This window comes from Tyto alba, unplaced genomic scaffold (assembly GCF_018691265.1).
Source record: "Tyto alba isolate M040663 unplaced genomic scaffold, T.alba_DEE_v4.0 Super-Scaffold_46, whole genome shotgun sequence".
Taxonomy (NCBI): domain Eukaryota; kingdom Metazoa; phylum Chordata; class Aves; order Strigiformes; family Tytonidae; genus Tyto; species Tyto alba.
Window position 1 is genome coordinate 6,461,361 of NW_024881322.1, and position 17,722 is coordinate 6,479,082.

General features: G+C 37.3%; 1 protein-coding gene across 1 annotated transcript in view; it reads left to right on the top strand.

The window, feature by feature from the left end:
• Positions 1-17,722, top strand: part of LOC104363948 (myosin VIIA and Rab interacting protein) — a 225,725-nt gene that overhangs the window by 13,058 nt on the left and 194,945 nt on the right. Inside the window, 1 exon segment of the mRNA XM_042806480.1 lies at positions 1,303-1,452. Coding sequence (XP_042662414.1) covers positions 1,343-1,452 — 110 coding nt within the window. The 5' untranslated portion in view covers positions 1,303-1,342.

Here is a 17,722-nt window from a genome sequence, read left to right on the forward strand (position 1 = left end):
TTTTTCCTCCCTGTGCTTCTACTTGCTATACTATTTGGAACACTTACTTGTATGCCGTAAGTGTTGCTTAGAGGTGTGTTTTTGAGGCAGAGCCAGCTTATTGTTTTACGTAGCCTTATTCACCTGACATCCATCATGGATAAAGAAGGCAATAATAGTTGCCTCTTCAGTATACTGTAAGAATTTTTGTGTGTTTAATTATTATATACATTGCTAGGAGCTCATAACAGAGCTGCAAAAACTGTGTGACATTTCTGAAACCATAATTCAATGTGGGGATGGACACCTCTCTGCTTGCCCAAATAATTACATAAACCAAATTACAGAAATGAATACAGAGAGCTGAACTTACTAGAATTCAACAAAATTAATAAAAGTAATGAGAAAATAAATTAGAATAAATTGATGGGAATTCATTAATGAAATAAATGGACCTAGCTTTCTTTGTCAGACTTTATAGTACCTTCAATTCACACATAACATGACTACTACTTTTTCTCCTCCACTGTCATTCACAGAAAGGGGAAATAATGCTATTGTGGTGGTAGTGACATCTAAATATTTCCAGTCACTCTGAGAAATGCATTTGAAATGTATATGCTTACTGTTTTTTTATGGTGTTTTAAAATAATTCCTGGTTCCTTAGTTGGTAGTACAAAATATTTTTGAATGTTACAGGAGAGTATGTTCTTTGTTCATACCCAGTTGCAGGAATTGCATTTTGCAAACTCATGACATAAAATCTTAAGAAATGTCCAAACCTGATTTCACCAGAGTGAGTTTATCCTGTTTCTCGTTGAGGACGACAGTGGAGTCTTCCCTCAATATTAAATAATATCCCAAATAATTTATCTTTTGCATTTATTTTTAAATTGAGAGTGATTGCTTTCAGTGCATGGAGCTTGAAAAATAATTCTGAAATGAGTCATTCAAAGGTTGTGCCAGGGGAGGTTTAGATTGGATATTAGGAATAATTTCTTCACAGGAAGTGTTATCAAGCTTTGGAACAGGCTGCCCAGGGAAGCAGTTGAGTCACCATCCCTGGAGGTATTTAAAAGATGTGTAGATGTGGCACTTAAGGACATAGTTTAGTGTTGGACTTGGCTGTGTTGGGTTACCAACTGGATTCTATTTTAAGGGTCTTTTCCAACCTAAATGATTCTTTGATTTACTTCTGACATTAATGGCAGCAACTTTATTTTTGTTGTGCAGATGTGCCTGTCATTTCAACACACTTGGGAAAAATATTGATGCTTTCAATTTATTTTACCTTATTTTTTGTTTGTTTGTTTCTAATTTCAGATATTCCTCATAATTATTCATATCCAGGACAGAGTATATAATGGGGAGAAAACTGGATCTTTCTGGCTTGACTGATGAAGAAGCAGAGCATGTGCTTCAGGTGGTTCAGCGAGATTTCAGCCTTCGTAAGAAAGAAGAAGAAAGGCTGAGGTAAGAATAAAAACATGATTAAAGATATTGGTCTCTCTGGATTATTACAAACTGTTTTGGGGGGAAACTGGGGAATGCAGCTTCTTTGTGGTGTTTGGTGAATTAATAATCATTCCTATCACAGAGGCAACAAACATCCAAACTCCTCCACGTGAATTCAATTATTGAGTAGTAATTCATTTTTGTGTCTAGTCTATCCTGGCCTAAACGACAACAGCAGTCTCCAGATGGTCTGTGTATGTTTCTTGGGTAAAGGCTAAGTAGTGGTTGACTTTAACATAAACAGATGATTACGTTAAGAGAATTTTTTGCTTGCTGTAGTCAGTTCCTTTTATTCAGAAACTTTTGTTTATATGCAGACATCTGAAGGTGAAGAAGTTCAACCTGTCACTTTCCCCCAAAATAATCAATGGGACATGTTGTCCATTGTATTGAGAAGTTAACTTTACTTTCTATGGTCTATATACAAAATGGTTGCAAGCAGAAATAACCCAGAAGAAAACAAATGGAACTTTTTAAAAGGTAACTTTCTCAGCCCAGGAACTTTGATATGTGACAAGTGGACTACTGACAGAGACCTGAATTGGTAGATGCAATATTTTTCTTGTAGATTCAATTATGTTTCCTTGAATTATTATGTCTGATTTTTTTTTTTTTTATTGCCTTCTTTGAACACATCATTGTTTATTCTCTGGAATAGTCTGAAGTCTCTATCTATAGCAGGCAAATGCACATTCTTTTACTGTATTAGTAGTATCACAGATGTCGTCTGTTTCTTTATTGGTTAGCATCAAACTGAAGTCAACAGCAGGAAGATGAAATAAGCACAAAACTAGGCATATATGTTATGTGCAGTTGGAACTGAGAAGAATCCTATTCCTGTTAGTTTTCTGTTACTATTTTCTGAAACTACTGAGAACATTAGGAACAAGAAAGAAGGCTTGTGGCGTAGGCCTAACTCAATTTTGGCATGCTATGACAGTTCTTCCTTGGGCTGGTAGCACAAGCTTGCCTCAGGGAGGAAATACTAGATGAGGATGGCACGCAGATTTATTTTTGTTGCGTTTTGCCATGGGTTGTACTGATTATTTTTGGTAGTCCTTCACAACAAAGCAGAGAGATGCAGTTTAAGGAGGGTGAGCGTGGGGGCTTTCTCTGGCTATTTTTATGTGACTAGTTGTATCTTCCTGGAGCAAGTATAGCACAATTAGCAAGTACTGGGGCTTCTAGCCTGGTCTATACAACTAGATCCTACAGTGAGAGGAGGAGGGGGAGGGATGTAAGGCATGCCCACAGAAAATTGATCAGAAAGCCTGCACAGATAAACTTTTTGATGGTGTTTGTGTTTTACCATTTTGCTGCTGAAGTTGTCCATGAGACTTGATAATTGAATGATTGCAAGCAGAAAGCTGGTGTGAGCAAGGAGATAAAACACTGGGAAGGTAGGAGAAACACACAGACTCAACTCTGCTTATATAGGAGTATGTGAATTGTTTTTCTCTTGAGTGTAGTTCAAGCATTTTGCAAGTATTAAAGTATGTTAAAGTGCTGCAAATAATGAGCCATACTGACAAAGTCAGAATTATGAAATGTAGACTGATACATAAAGTATAAATTTAGGTAATTTTAATGACGCTAAAGCTTGCCAATAAAGTTCAAAGCTTACTTCTGACTTAAAAGCTATGACACTTTTTTTTTTATGGGCTGCTCCACTTCTCTTACAAAATGCAGAGTTAAAAGGAAGGATGTAGCAACATATCTTTTCGTCTTACTAGCAGAAAATTTAATCATATAAGGAACTTATACCTTGATATATATTAGATTTTTTTAGCCTGTAAGAAAGCAGATTAATTCTTGTCTGCTTTGATGTTCTTGACTCTATTGTGTTTGTTTTTAGAAAGTTATCAACTGGCAAAGTCTACCGGATGGTTTCACTTTAGAAGTAGTGTCAATATTTGTAATCTTTTTTTAAGAGAAAAAAACTGGCTTATATATTTTGCCTATTAGGCTGCTGTTAATAAATTCAAAACAAAGTTATATCTGAAGGTAGGGGTTTTTTTCCTTCCAGTAATTAATTCCAGGTAGCAGTATTAGTCTTTAGATAAAACTGTTGAAGCCTTTGCATGTGATACTTTCTTAAAGTAGGGTTTCTGTAGAATTCTTCATACCATAGATAGATTTATTTTTGGGTGCTTCTACCCACAAAGATTTAAGTAGCTGTTTCATAGATCTGTCTGTGGGATTGTTCCTATTGGTAGCAATTATTTCAAAAGATCAAGAACTATTTAAGGGTATATATGTCAGATTTCCACTGTATCAGGAGAACAATGAAAGTTAAAAATCCTAAGTGGCTGATTGCTTCAAATTTGCATTGCTAGTGGAAGCTGAAGAGTTAAGCAACATACTACAAGAAATTGAGTTTATCTTCACTCCTAATAAATGTTTTTAAGGTAGTAAAGTAAAATGGCAACTGTTTTAGACCTAACATACCAATGTCTTCTGCAGTATTGCAGTTGCTACATGTTAATTTTTCCATATTCTGTAAACAAAATGACATAATGAATGTGTGGAGAAAAGCCATACTGATCATCTGCATTTTCTGCTGCAAAGATGTTTTGAATCTCTCTGCAGTAAGAATTTTTAGCAGTGGTTTTCTAATTTAAATCTTTCTCCCTGCTTTATGCTAGTGTTATCAGACAGGCTGCTCTTGTACATTTTGTGAAAAAATTAGTTGGCTAAAAAATGTAAGATAACAATAAGATAACCATATGTAAGTAGTTAGTGATTAGTGTGGTTGATTTATTATGCCTTACTGCTTCGTATTGGTTCAGTTTCTTTTGCTATGGCTCTCAGCCTTATATCAGTTTAATAATATTTACTGTTCTTTGCTTGTTCACCCATAATCTTTCTATTTTGATTGTGTGTTGATTCTGTTCTCTGGCAGTAGTGTTATGGTTTTTTACTCCAATGTTCCTGTAATCATCCGGAGTTGTTGAGGCTAAAATTATAACAGAGACGTGTAAATAGATGGGCTTGGTTTTCTGTGACTCAGTTGAAGTAGGCAAACCAGGCAGATCTGGCGTAATTAGGAAGGTGATCTCTTTGAGTTGCCTGGCATGTCTGCTCAGAACTAGGCTTTGGTGCTACCGCCTTGTGTACATCACTTCTGCCACAGAACTTCTGCAGGCTGTCTCTGGGCTACTGGGACACTAATAATCATAGCTAGATTTTTGAGCAAGTCAGTTTTTTCATGGACAGATTAATTTTCTTAATCTTAAATTTCAGACTTCATGCAGCTGCAGGATGTCAGCAGTGGGGAAGATTGGGCTGTTTTGAGGATTGAACTTTTAATGCTTTGCTGCATGTAACATCTTCATCATATCTGCAGTTTGTGGATTTTGGTTTTTTGTTTATTATATGTTTTTTTTTAAAGAAAAGGCAGAGGAGAGCTTGCAAGGCCAAATGTGTATTTGTAAGATAGGCCTCTTTTTATATAAAGAGATGTGTAAAAGAGATTGCTGCCTTTTATTTGTTTCCTTTTACTGCCTGTGTATTCAGTTTCCCAGACTGTCTAAATTTGCCACTTTCATCTCCTCCACAGTGGGCAAAATCAATTCCCCCTTTGGTTTTGTTTTTACAGTTAGTACTGTATAAACATGCTTGTCCATTTTTTCAGGTCAGGAATGCTGAGAAATCAGGTTGTTTTAAATAAGTAAAATAAATAAGCGAAATTACCATTTTACAGAAAAAAAAAATTGATGGATCACCTTACTGTGGTAGATGTTTTAGCCATGTGGACAGGTTAAAAGATGGCTGTTCTGATACTGAATTTAATATTCAGAATGACTGCAAAGGGAAAAAAGTTAGAAGGGTGTGAAGTGGGGGCAGGCATAGAAGGGTCTCAGTGCTGATCAGCTGCCGACAGAGCAGATGCTTTAAATGTCAGCAGCTACTTTAGGAGGCCCTGGCCTAAGTGACTTAAGCAGTCTTTCTGTATCCACTGGCTAGCAAAAATTTCCATCACCATAGTGAATGTGAATCAACTATTTGTGTGGTGGTGTTCTAGTGATAAACCTTAGGAACTTGCATTGGACAGGGATTAAAAATGTTTCTTTGCAGGGGACATAGTTCTCCTTTGTTTAAACCACTGCTCTTAATCACCTGGGAAAATGAATTTACAGTGAAAAATTACTGACCTTCTGTTACCACATGGACATGTGATCATAACACATTAATCACTTGATATCGTTATGTGGGGTCACTGGAACAGCACAAGGGAATTGTTGAGAGTTGACTGTCACCCAGAGGCAGAAACATCACCACGTCTTGCCTGATGTTGTGTCTTTCATAGATGTGCTGGTGAATATGAGCTTTGCTGCCTTTGTTTACGCAGTCACGTTTTCAGTTGTGGCAAAGACAAACTGAAGTGATTCATGATCAAATCTCCAACATTGGTTTATTTACTGTAAAAAAAAAAAAAGAGACGTGTGTGTTCACTGAAGGGCCCTCTTCACTCTGGTGGTTCTATTTTCTTTTAGCCAAAGAATTGGTAAGAGACTAGAATAGAGCCTTGTGTAGAAGATGATGAAATGTTTTAAACTGAGAGCTGATTCTGCCTGCTTTCTTCTTTCTGCTCCTTTTGCATCATAGCCCATTGCAGCATGAGTAGACTTGTGAAGAGGCTTCTTAAGAAACAAATTCTCATACTTGACAAAACACAGAATCTGGTTTGATGCTTTTTCTTGTCAGACTAAAGTAGACATCAGTGTATGTACAGTATGTGTCATGGGTCTTGTAGTGGATAAAATATTAAGCTCTTGCCAACCTCTGTTAATTGAAATATTGATGAGTCATATCAAACTGGCAAAATGCCAAGTCAGACATTTGGGTAGCTATCTGTTGATCCTGTATATCAGTTCTTGTTCTTCCTTCCTGTGGCAGGCTTGTATCAAATACCTTAAAACAAACAAAAACCAACCAAAACACCTTGTCTGTTTTCCCTCCTCTCCTTGCCTCCAACAAAGCTGTTTTAAAGCTGTTTTCCTAGTGAGGAAGGAAAGGGAGAGTTGTCTCATCTCCATAAGCTTCAGAGTTTCAGCAGATAGACTTCTGATCAATACCTTGTTGCTCAAAGTGATTTGATAAGGTCATCCTGCTTGCTCTTTACTCTGAACAGTGTGGGGAAAGCACAAGGAACATTCCTGTTCATTACTTTTTTTTTAATTTTGGTAGCATGTAGGCATGATCCATGTATTCTTTTCCTGTGATAAAAGGTCTTAGAGTGATTTATTCCTCTGAGTGCTCTTTGTAATTCCCACATTAACACAGCTGCATGCTTCTCCAGTGCAAGGCTCTGTTGAGCTGTTATAGCACTCATGTCTAACTTACTTTTGAGTGCAATGAATGATTCATTAGAATCATAGCTGCAACTTAATATGTTCTTTTGCTACTGCTTTGGCTTATAAAACAAGATTAAAACGTATCTAGGGTGGCATAGCTGTTTCCTGGAAGTAAGGGTTCATTAATAAGAGCAAGACATCTTTATTTACACATTATCACCAGTTTTGTTATGTAGAAACCTGTTTCCTAGCTCATGCATGCTGTCAGGAGTTGTTGGTAACTTCAACTGTGTACTAGATGCTTAATGCTGGTACTGCGTAGCCCTCTCTCAACAGCAGTGTTTAATGTTTTAACAGATACCCCTTTAGCTGTATTTTCAGGTTAGGAGAAGTTGCTTATCGAAAAATAATTACCTGGATGAATTCTGCATGAAAGCCAGATAGCTAATGGTGGTTCTTGCCGCAGAGTCAGTAAGGATGCACTTTAAAAGGCATTTAGAAACTGTTGCTTGTCACTAATTTCAAGAAACACTGATTCAAGCCTGCTGTGTGCTGTCAGATAATGCTGTGTTTGGGTTAGGTGAGGGAGTATCTATCTCAGCAATGATACAACATCCCACTTCGTGTGCAGTGTGACAGCAGTTAGTTTAGTCCTTCTTTCTGTGATTTGCCCAAAACTCCCTGCACTAACACCACAGGGTCCTGGTGTAAAGTTAGTGTGTAGGTTCTGCTGACTCGGCATTGGTCCCTGCTCCATCTATAAGCAGAGAAAGTGATTGCAGTTGGTAAGAGGGTAGGATCTAGTTTTTGCTTTACAAGAGAGAAATCGGGGCATTGGAAAGAATCTGACATTAGAAGCAAAGAACCTTCAGCTGTTTAAGTTACAGATTTGGGTCCAAATGTTTTCTGCCTAATAGGGGAAGAAATGCTAGGGTACTTCTGAAGAGCAGCTTATGCTTAAGTGCCTCTAAAAGCCAGTTCTGTGCATCTTGCTTGTGCATGCTTGTGACTAACAAGGACAGGCATAGTGGATTCCCATTATATTTGAATGCCGTGTAGATGCTATGGGGAAAGCATGGATGGAACTTCTCAACAAATTATTTGGCAAATGCAGAACCTCATTCCCAAAACTGCTGTTCTTGAATTTTGAGCGAAGTGTTTTAATACACCGAATTCTATATGTGAGTTTTGGCTTTTTAAAAATGTATTTACAAATGCAGTTTCAATTGAGAGGAAATGTTTGGGAACAAAGCATGAAGGAAACATGAGAGGTGATGCTTATGAAAAGATGCAAAAAGAAAAAGCCTAATTTTTGGGAATATTGGAGAAATTTTTACAGAAAGAAATGCCTCCAGATAATATTCTCAATATTGGACAGGCCATGGGAGATGTGGCTGAAGTACAGCCCACATACACTGTGCCAAATTTACATGACCTGTGGGTAAGTATTTAAAGGAAGCAGTATGATGTTGCAGAGATGTTATAAAACTTACTGCAGGCTTTTTTTTTGTGTTAATTTGGTCTTCATCATGGGTTCTGACTATTCAAATTAACCATCATAGTTTAGCTAAAAGGAGTGAGTGTGCCTAGTGATAATGAATAGCTATAATGTAAAATCAATATTTAATCTCCAATATCTTGTGTATGAAGAGTCTAAGCTGTTAAACGTGACTTGTAGGAGTAATCTTCTCTCACCTGACTAGCCCTGCAGTGTGGGGAAGGGATATTCTCTTGAGTATGGACTCCTGTCTGTACAGTTTAGTCACACAGAAAAAAGTTACTAAAAATGTTAAATCTCAAGCACTTATTGCAAAGAATGTACTTCAACTTTTTTTTTTTTTTCTGAAGAAACAAGATATTAATCTTGTTAAATATGTTACTCTATTACTTTATCAGAAACTTCTTTGTTAAAGCCCGATGTTAGTTCATGAGAAAAATGTTCATGGCTTGACAGAGGGAAACTGCTGAGGCAGGATGTTGCTGGGGAAATTGTGTTACAGGTTTTAAGGACAGGGTATTCAAGGCTCCATCTGAATGCCATCAGTTTGTGGATCTTGCCTTGGGCATGAGGACGAACCACATGAATCTCATGAGTTGTGTCCTCTGTTGCCCTGTGAATTTCAGACTTGTTGATTCTGCTGAGGTTAGCTAGATCTGGACAAACATCACATTGAAAGTTGGGCTCATCTACTGTGTGTTTGTCATCTTTTTACTGCCATGCTGGACCAAAATGCAAGTACATGAGCAAAAAATGATTATTTTCTAGTCTCATTTAAGCCCTGCTGGGTGAATAACTAGCCTAAGAGAGAAAAACCCATCATCTGGCAGGTAATCACTGAAACATCTAGACTTTTGGTAAAGAAAACTTGTTTTGTTAGTAGGAAGATGGAGAGTTTGGACACCCTCACGTGGACGTTAAATGAAATGAGGTGCTGGAGAGCAGAAGAAATTTTCTTATGAGATGCCTAGCCTTTTTTTTTTGAACCACCAGGGAGTTTGATAGATGCATGAAATGGATGGGTCAGTGTATGTATTGTGCTATCTAAAGTAAAGATTAAGGTTTTCTGAAAGGGGAATGATAAGTGTCTGATTCAGAATCTGATGCTTCTGAAGATGAAATCTGAAAGCAGTAGTGCTTGCAGAGGTGACTTTCTAGGAACCAGTTTAAGTTTCTGGGAAGAAAATGAAAGAGGACAACTGTTAGGTCCTGGATGGTTGAATTTCAGGGTCTTGATTTGGAGGAGAAAGGTATGGACACATTATCTGCACCTTTGAAGTATGGTTTGAATCCAAAGCTGGAAAAGCCAAATGAATAATGTGCACTGGGACACCCACCTCCTGGATACTCTTAACTTTATGGGCTTGTTTTTATGTTATCTATCAGCTTTTACTGTAGTGCTTGAAGTCAGTTAGTGATTGCTGTAATTACAGAAGTGATTAAAAGGTCTGGATATGCTGGATGAAACCTATGGCTGTATTGGAAGAATGTGTTTTTATCCAGCTTAGGTAATTTTGCAGGTCAAGATCTTGTACCAGATCATGGTTGTTATGTATGCAAGCCTAAGTCTACCTTGAGTATTGGTTTCTCTATTCAGGTGCTACTGTAATAGTACAATTAGTAGTACTTGCCTAAATTATGGTAAAACATCTAAATAAACAGGAAAAGAATGGCTGCATAATGTAATTTATTCAGGGGTTATTCTTCATATTAGAGTTTATAGTATAGGAATGTTCTAAATGCATTTCCATACAATGTTCACTAAGTTGTAAGGAATATGTGCCATGTCTTACAGTTTTGGAAGAAGTGTTGTATTTAAAATGTGGGTGTTGGGTTTTGTGTGGTGGTTTTTTTTTTTTTTTTTTTTTTTTAAATGCTGGAAGGGAATGGTTTTACTGTGAGTTTCTATAGCAACATGCAGTAGACCTGTCCTTGGCTGCATCAATCTGGATCGATCTTTCTTAAGTATACTCACCTTTACTTTTAAAGAAAATAAGTGATATTGCTCATCATTATGAAGTTTGCGAATCTGAAATATGATTTGTCATTTAGATTTGAAATTTGACCTGTTAATACTTTTTTCAGAAACATACGTGTTATGGTAGTTTAAAAGTACATGTTTAAGAAACACTAATGTCTGTGGAAGGAAAATACTTGTACCTACAAAGCAGTAACCATTTTTAAAAAGTATTATAACACTTCAGAGATACTGGATTTAAGGAACATAATATTGACTGGAAATTGGATTTGCTGATGTTTTTACTTCAAGTATTGTTGGTGAATCAAAGGACATTCTTTGCCTTTGCTTACTTCAAAAATTTCTGTTCTCTGTGTTCTTCACAGACAGTGAAGTCTCTCTGGTCTTTCTTGTGGCCAGTTCCCGTGCCCTCAGTTGAGCGTAGAACCGAGAACAGCTGTAAGGTGGCAGAGTGGAAGAGGGCTGCCGTGAGCTTGAGTTGCCTTTGTGCGTGCAAATGAATGTGGCACTGTCTGCTGTCTGTGGTTTTGATTATGAAAAGGTGCGTTTTGAATACTTGCTAATATTTCCTTTCTGAAGAACTAAAAGCATGTCAGAATCCACATGGCAAATAAATGTTTGGTGTATGGAAGGAGCACCTAGGTAAGGCCACTGTATTAGAAAGGGCAACATAAGTGTTTTGTTCGCTGTGCCGAAGCTTAGAGAGTGTGTCACAGGATCTGCCTCAAACTATTGAATCAGCAGAGTTGAAAGTGAAACTTAAGCAGTTGCTGTAGTGAGTTGGTATTCACCTAACGCCTCATTCTTCAGGTTCTCTAGAACCTGTAATTGTCACGTGCAGCTTCCTACCTAAAGCTGTGCCAGAGGAATGAGCTGTGCTAAATGGGATACAAGTTCTTAGAAATCTGTCCTGAGTCTGAGAACCTGTCTCATGAGAATTTCATGGAAAAATAGCTACTTTGTAAGTTAAGGTTTAATAAAACTTATGCTGGATTCTTCACCATTCTACCTCATTCCAAAATGATCCATTGCAAACTATGACCTGCTTGTTTTCCAGAAATGTCACTAGAGGGGAGCTAGAGGGGAGCTCAATTTTTAATGTTTATAAGCATGTTCTGTGTTTATGGTGAATTTAAAGGATTGCAGGACATATTTTGGAAGTGAATGGAGCAGACTGAGTTAAGTATATGTTAGAGATAGCTGATCTTTGTTTCACAAATGGCGAAATTCTCAGCGTTTTTATTTCTGAAAGCAATTGGTGAATTTTCAGCTAAAGGAAAAAGGGGTATGGACGTGTGGGAGAATTCCAAAGATGTCAAAACACTTTTGTCAACACTTCCAAAGTGTTATTTCAGAAATGTCTTTGAAGATGCTTTCTAACTGTAACACTTCTTAACACTTGTTGGTTGCATGCCTGAAGCAAAATGGATTTGCTTTTCTTACCTTTGTGAAAATATATTTTTTTTTAAGAGGAGTAGTACTAGTATAAATTAACATGTTAAGTTTTGCATTTCAAATATTTTGGGCATGCAGAATTTGTCAGCTGAATCTCAGCTGAGGGTGGTATGCAAGTTAATATACCACAAAGTATTGCTCTAATGGGTGCTACCTAAGTATATGATCCTACCCTATGATAAATGTGAGATAATTATAATTTACCCTTGAAGGGTATGATAAGGAGCTTCACATTTTCTTAGGGGAAGGAACATATGAGCAGGTACTAGAGTCATACTTTTCACTGTAATTGAACCTGGGGTAAATTGTTAATCTACTGTTACCTTTGTTTGCGGTTGGTGTGTATTTGGCTCTGTGCCTGAGGTTAGAGCAAGTCTTTGAACTGCACACCAGAGAAGACTCTGTAATGGCCTATTCCTTTATTGTTGATTTGGAATGAATTATAATTGGTCAATATATTTGCTTATGTCTTTCTTCCTTTATTGCTTTAATCCTTTTCTTTTTTTGCTCTATGATACTTACTAAAATTTAGAATGGGCAAAACAACTTTACTATTACTGTTGACTACTATCCAAACTCCCATGAAGTAAAATATATAAATCTCTCTATAAAGAATGGTTACAACAAGGTTAGTATCTTGGAGAACCATAGTAAATTTGCAAAGATGCAAACCTCACACAACCTTATGACAAATTAGGTGTGGTTCTTGATATAGTTTGCATTATAATTTGACTAGTAAATATTGGAGGATATAAGATGCAAATGGTGTAGTGTTTCTGCAGCACTTCCAGATTGAAAGCATATTCTGAGATTATCTTGGTTTCGTCAAGCACATTGGAAATGAAATAATTTGGAAACAGCACAAAACTCAATGTTTGCATCTTAATCAAAAGAACTTTAAATCAAGAAGCAATTAAGAGAAGCCTATTGGAGGTGTCAGGGATTTAGCAGAATTTTTCTACTCTTCAGAAACACTCTGGGTGAGATTTAACAAAGAGTCTCTAATAATCTCTCTTGGTTACTGTAGCATTTGTCAATGAGGGTGCCTGATTATGTGCTGGTGACGTCTCCTCCTTTTTCCCCATCAGTTTTCCTCAATGCGTGATGGACTTCCCAGCTTTCCTCTGAGCATAACACTAGGAGGGAGGGGACCATTATATTGTGATAGAAGACCTGTCAGGAACAGGAGGGCAGTTTGTTAATGTTTCCACTGTGGTCCTACAGTTTTTTTTATAGTCCTTGAACTTGCAGGAAACGATGACTTTCTTGCTTCTGTTTTGACTGTTTTTTTTTTTTTTTTTTTTTCCCCTTTCCTGTTTCAGAAAATAAGCTACTGTACTTCTAGTAGGAATGTTGAAAATAGGATTAATTTTAAAGGCTTTATTGTAGCTGCATCTAGGCTGTGAGTCATCCTGGAGGTAGTCCTGTGGCCATCTTCCTTTACCTCGGTCACACAAAAGAATGGACCTGTCTTTTCAATTCATGTTGCTTCAGTTGATGGTAAGATGTCACCTGTCACCTGATTCTGTCTTCTGAAAACCTTATTTTAATGGTTTGTGGACTAATACAAAAACAGTGGAATACTTGTATGACAGTTATGGAATATCTCTTGTTAGATAGGAGACTGTAATCTAAATAACGTTGTCACTAATAAAGAGATCTGTTCCATGCCATAAGATACCATTTGAAGTTTCTATATGCCTCGTAAATATTGGTTGTTGATTTTTCACTCTGACGTTATTACAGGTAGCTGCATTTAGAGCTTGAGTGGAATGTGAATTTGTGTTTCATGAATAGCTAACTGGTCATCTAGATAAAAATTTAATTTTACTGTAGATTAATTAAAAAGAATATGAATTTGTAATTTTCCCCTTTTGTATTTTACACATTTCAGTTCTTGAGAACAGTTCCTCAATGTTGACATAAAACTTATTTAGCCAGTACGATCTGTGAACTGACAGTTTTGTTCTGTGGTAAGTGGCGAATCTGTAAAAATGGGTGGCTTTAAGTTCAAAAAGGAGCTCTTAAGCAGTTTGTTTATCAGTCCAGGACTGGTGAATTGTTTGTGTCTCAGCAGGCAAAGTACAGTAGCCTGATCATTGTTTTTCCTTCCACTATCTGGACTTTCATTTATTTTTCCCTGTAAACTTTGATTTGTATCTCTCCAAAGATGAAAACTTGAGATTTGAAAAACTAGCTTAGAACCAATAAGTGGCCTGCTTTCAGAGAGGCTGGACTCTTAGGTTGAATTAACACTTGTGTTTGTTAAACTGATAGCATTGGCACTTTTTATGATCATGTAGGCTGTTTTTAAAATTCCCCACAGTCCTGTGTTTACAATAGCTGTGTTAAATAAGGTATGCCTTGGATGCAGTAGTGACTCCTGCTAGGAAAGGCAGTTGGAACTGTTGAGATTCAGCAGTTAAGCAGTCTTGCAGACGACTGAGCAGGGAATTCCCAACAACAGGTCTCTACATTAAAATGTTGTTCTATGCAAATGGTCCTGGTCAAATAACACCTACTTTGAATAAATCAGCAAAGAGGATAATGTTGCAAAAGGAGAATGTGACTGTCTGATGTCATCCTTTTGAGCAGAAATTATGATCTTAAATATATACGTTATCTTGGTATTGCAGGCATTGCTACTTTAGCATCAATTATTAACATTAGCATTAATTACCATTAATGTGATGAGTAAATCAGCAGTACATAATTGTAGTGTACATGAACAGGCTGGCATTTTGGAAACAGCTATGATGCTTTTTTTTCATTCAGTGAAAAAAAAATCTTCTAATACCGCTGTTTGCTGCAGAAGAGTAATTTCAGAAACTTAGCAGAACATTCAGACATGCCTTTGATGTCTCCACATTTAACTTGCTTAGTGCAGTGGTATTTTCTTTTGGTTAGTTTGCTTCAGCATTTTACAACACTTTGTGAGGGTGATTGGGGTTATCTGAGGCAAGGGAGATCACGGTACTCTTTTTCTTCCCCCTTTTTTCCCAGAAGTCACTGTTATCTGGTGAAATCAAAGGCTGATGTTCCCTTTATCCTGCTTATGTTCTCATGATTTGGCTGCCTCTACTATGGTTTTTGAATCTAGTTCACTTGGCTTTGCACGGATAAAACTCCTCTTCAGTTTTACAGATTTCTTTCTTCCCTCAAAAAAAAATGCTTTGGTTATAGGAAACAGCAGTTAGCACTGAGGATTTAAAGTCAAGATTTAGTCTCTGTCTTTCTGAATAGTAAAAACCAGTGAGGCACTATGACTTCAAGATACTGATGTTTTTAAGGCTTTGCATTTTGGGAATCTGGTCCTATCCCTTGCCTAACATTGCAGGTGCCTAATGTATCAAAACTTGAGACCCAAACAGCTTGTTGTAGAGATGCTAAAGGATATTGGCTGTCATGACTAAGTCAGAAATTGGGTGACAGAAATCACAAACATTGTATCTTTTTATATGCTTCCAGTCTTGGAGAAACAAACATCCGTCACAGATATTTGTGATTAGAAAATATGCCATGGGTTAGGCGCAGTTACATGTGAATGTTGCTGTGTTCTGAGTAAAATGTCACCATGCTTGAATACATTCAACCAACTTATAATTATGACTTTTGTATTTGGGAATGCAGAAGAAAAGCTTGAGCAACTAAAGAGCTTCCTAGACCTCTCTCTTTCAATTTCAGCAATTTAGTTGAGGGACAGATGAATTCAGGTCCTCTGTTGCTGGTGAAGAGTCTGGTCTTCCCTGAAAACACATGGAATTTGATGAGGGGGCTGAGGAAATAATACGTTTTGTTTCTTTGCATCTCTTAATGGCTGGCCAGTAGAGCTCCTTAGCATAGATCAGAAGCTAGATAGCAATCTGGAAAGCTGTTTATGCAAGGTCCATGTTATTTACACTGTATTTCTGGTGAGTTGTACTGACTAATCTGAGGTAACTGTCCAGTAGCAATGGAGCACAGCCTTCTGTTATCAGTAAAACTTCGTGTAATAGATATTACAGATTCATTTCCACCATTACTTCCTTTTAAAATACTCAGTGTAGCAAAGATAAAAAAGATAAATTGGAAAACTGGGTTAAAACCAAATAAGTCTGAAACACAGCATCATACTTTGATGTGCCAATCATCTTTCATCATGTAGTCATGTAGATTCTTCTCAAAATCAAGGTATTGCGGTACCTTTCATATATGTTTCAGAAGATTTTGATTTTAGGGAACTTTATTTCTCTAGAGAAGATTTCAAAGGAAGCTGTTTATGTGGGACTGCTGAATAGATCTATCTACTGATACATATAATACATGTTGTAAGGGTCTTCTGTCTTTTTGAACTCCTCGTATGTTTCCAAGTATTTCACTGCTTTGCCAAACTTTTAATTACGCTAAGTGTTCATCTTCCTACCTGGCTTGTGAGCTGTTACTTACTCATTTGGTTTGATCACACATGATGTGCTTCTTAGAAAAATATTTAAGGTTTGCTTTAATGGAAAAGCAAATGTTTAGAAGATTGCACATAGTCACAGTTTTGGAGTTTGAGAGAGTAAATCTATGGCCATGGTAAACCACGGAGTGGTGTTTATTACAGAACCTTTGGGTTATATAATTGTTCTCTCTGGTATCAGAAAAGGCAGTGAAAAGATTATTTTTAAACAAAGCTCATGCTTAGCCCTGATAATAGATTATTAAAAAAACGATGTTGTTTCCTGGCAGGAATCACTTGGCAGGGTGTCCATTTGCCCTGTGTTTTGTGAAATCTGGTGAAATTACCCCCAAAACTGACTGGAAGGGGAGCCTAGCACAGTGGCCCTCTGAGAGGGAATTTGTATGACGAGCAGCTGCCATTAAAAGCACAATAACCCCATGTTTCTTGAGGACCAGAACCCAACTGCCCCTAGCATTGCAGTGATCCTAGCTGTTGTAGATCACCACAGCTGTAGGAACTTTCTCCTTGTGCTGGGAAGCTCTCAGCTGACACCAGGCTTGTGTCGTGGTGGTACTAGTATCCTGCCTCTTCCTTGGTTCATGAGGCACGTGATGGGGGAGAATCACACTCCTCTCACTGAAATGAGTGTCTGTGTCTGCATAGATGATGTGAGATGGGGTCCTGAAGCTTTTCTGTTTGATGCCAGAATAGACTCCCAAATCTCTGTCCTCCTTTGGGGAAGAGGGAGGTAGCTTGATGGCCTTTGACTGACTGTGATTTAGCAAGGTGCAGCAGGTATGATCAGATTTGGCTGAATGAGACCCTTTAATGTACATCGAGTTCAAAACCCTTAAATGTAAAAATGATTATTAGAAGACACATATTTACTGTTTCTTGTTGTTCTCTTATCAAATGCATTCTCTATCCACTCAATACGAACTCTGCAAACTTGACTACTGCTGCAAAAGTTAAACTGGGTTCTTTTAATTTCATGCCTTACTGCCCTTTTAAAGTCCCTGCAGCATTGGTGAGATGGGAAATATAGCTTGTGCAGCCTCTTCATCGCTAGTAGGGTTGCATGATTGTGAGTAAATTTTTTCGTAAAAAGTTGCACAAGAAGTAATAAAACCATCTGTGTTTCAATTTAGCAGTTTTGTGTCTTCAGGGCTTCTGAGGAATAAGAAGTTACATACTGATTTTCATCAAACAAGTAAGACTGTGAATACTTGCTGAGAGGGAGTCTGTAACCTAAAAAAATAGGGGAGTTGTGTGTTAGTTCAGGTTGATGTTTCTGGAACCATCATCCCACAAACCCACCCCTGAGATACTAACACTTCCAAAGTTAACATTTTAGGCATACTGAGCCTTTTATTTAAGCCCTGTTACTTAAAATTGTTTTAATGGTTGTAGTTCTCATGGGTTAGATGCAAATCAAATACCACTTCTGTGTCTGTTAGTTAAAATGAGGCTTTCGTATGAGAGGCTTTAGCTTCCATTACAGACCTAGATCTTTAATAGAGAATTGGAATGATGGCTATTTGTCTTTTGCCCATCCATTTACAATTGTCACTTGAATG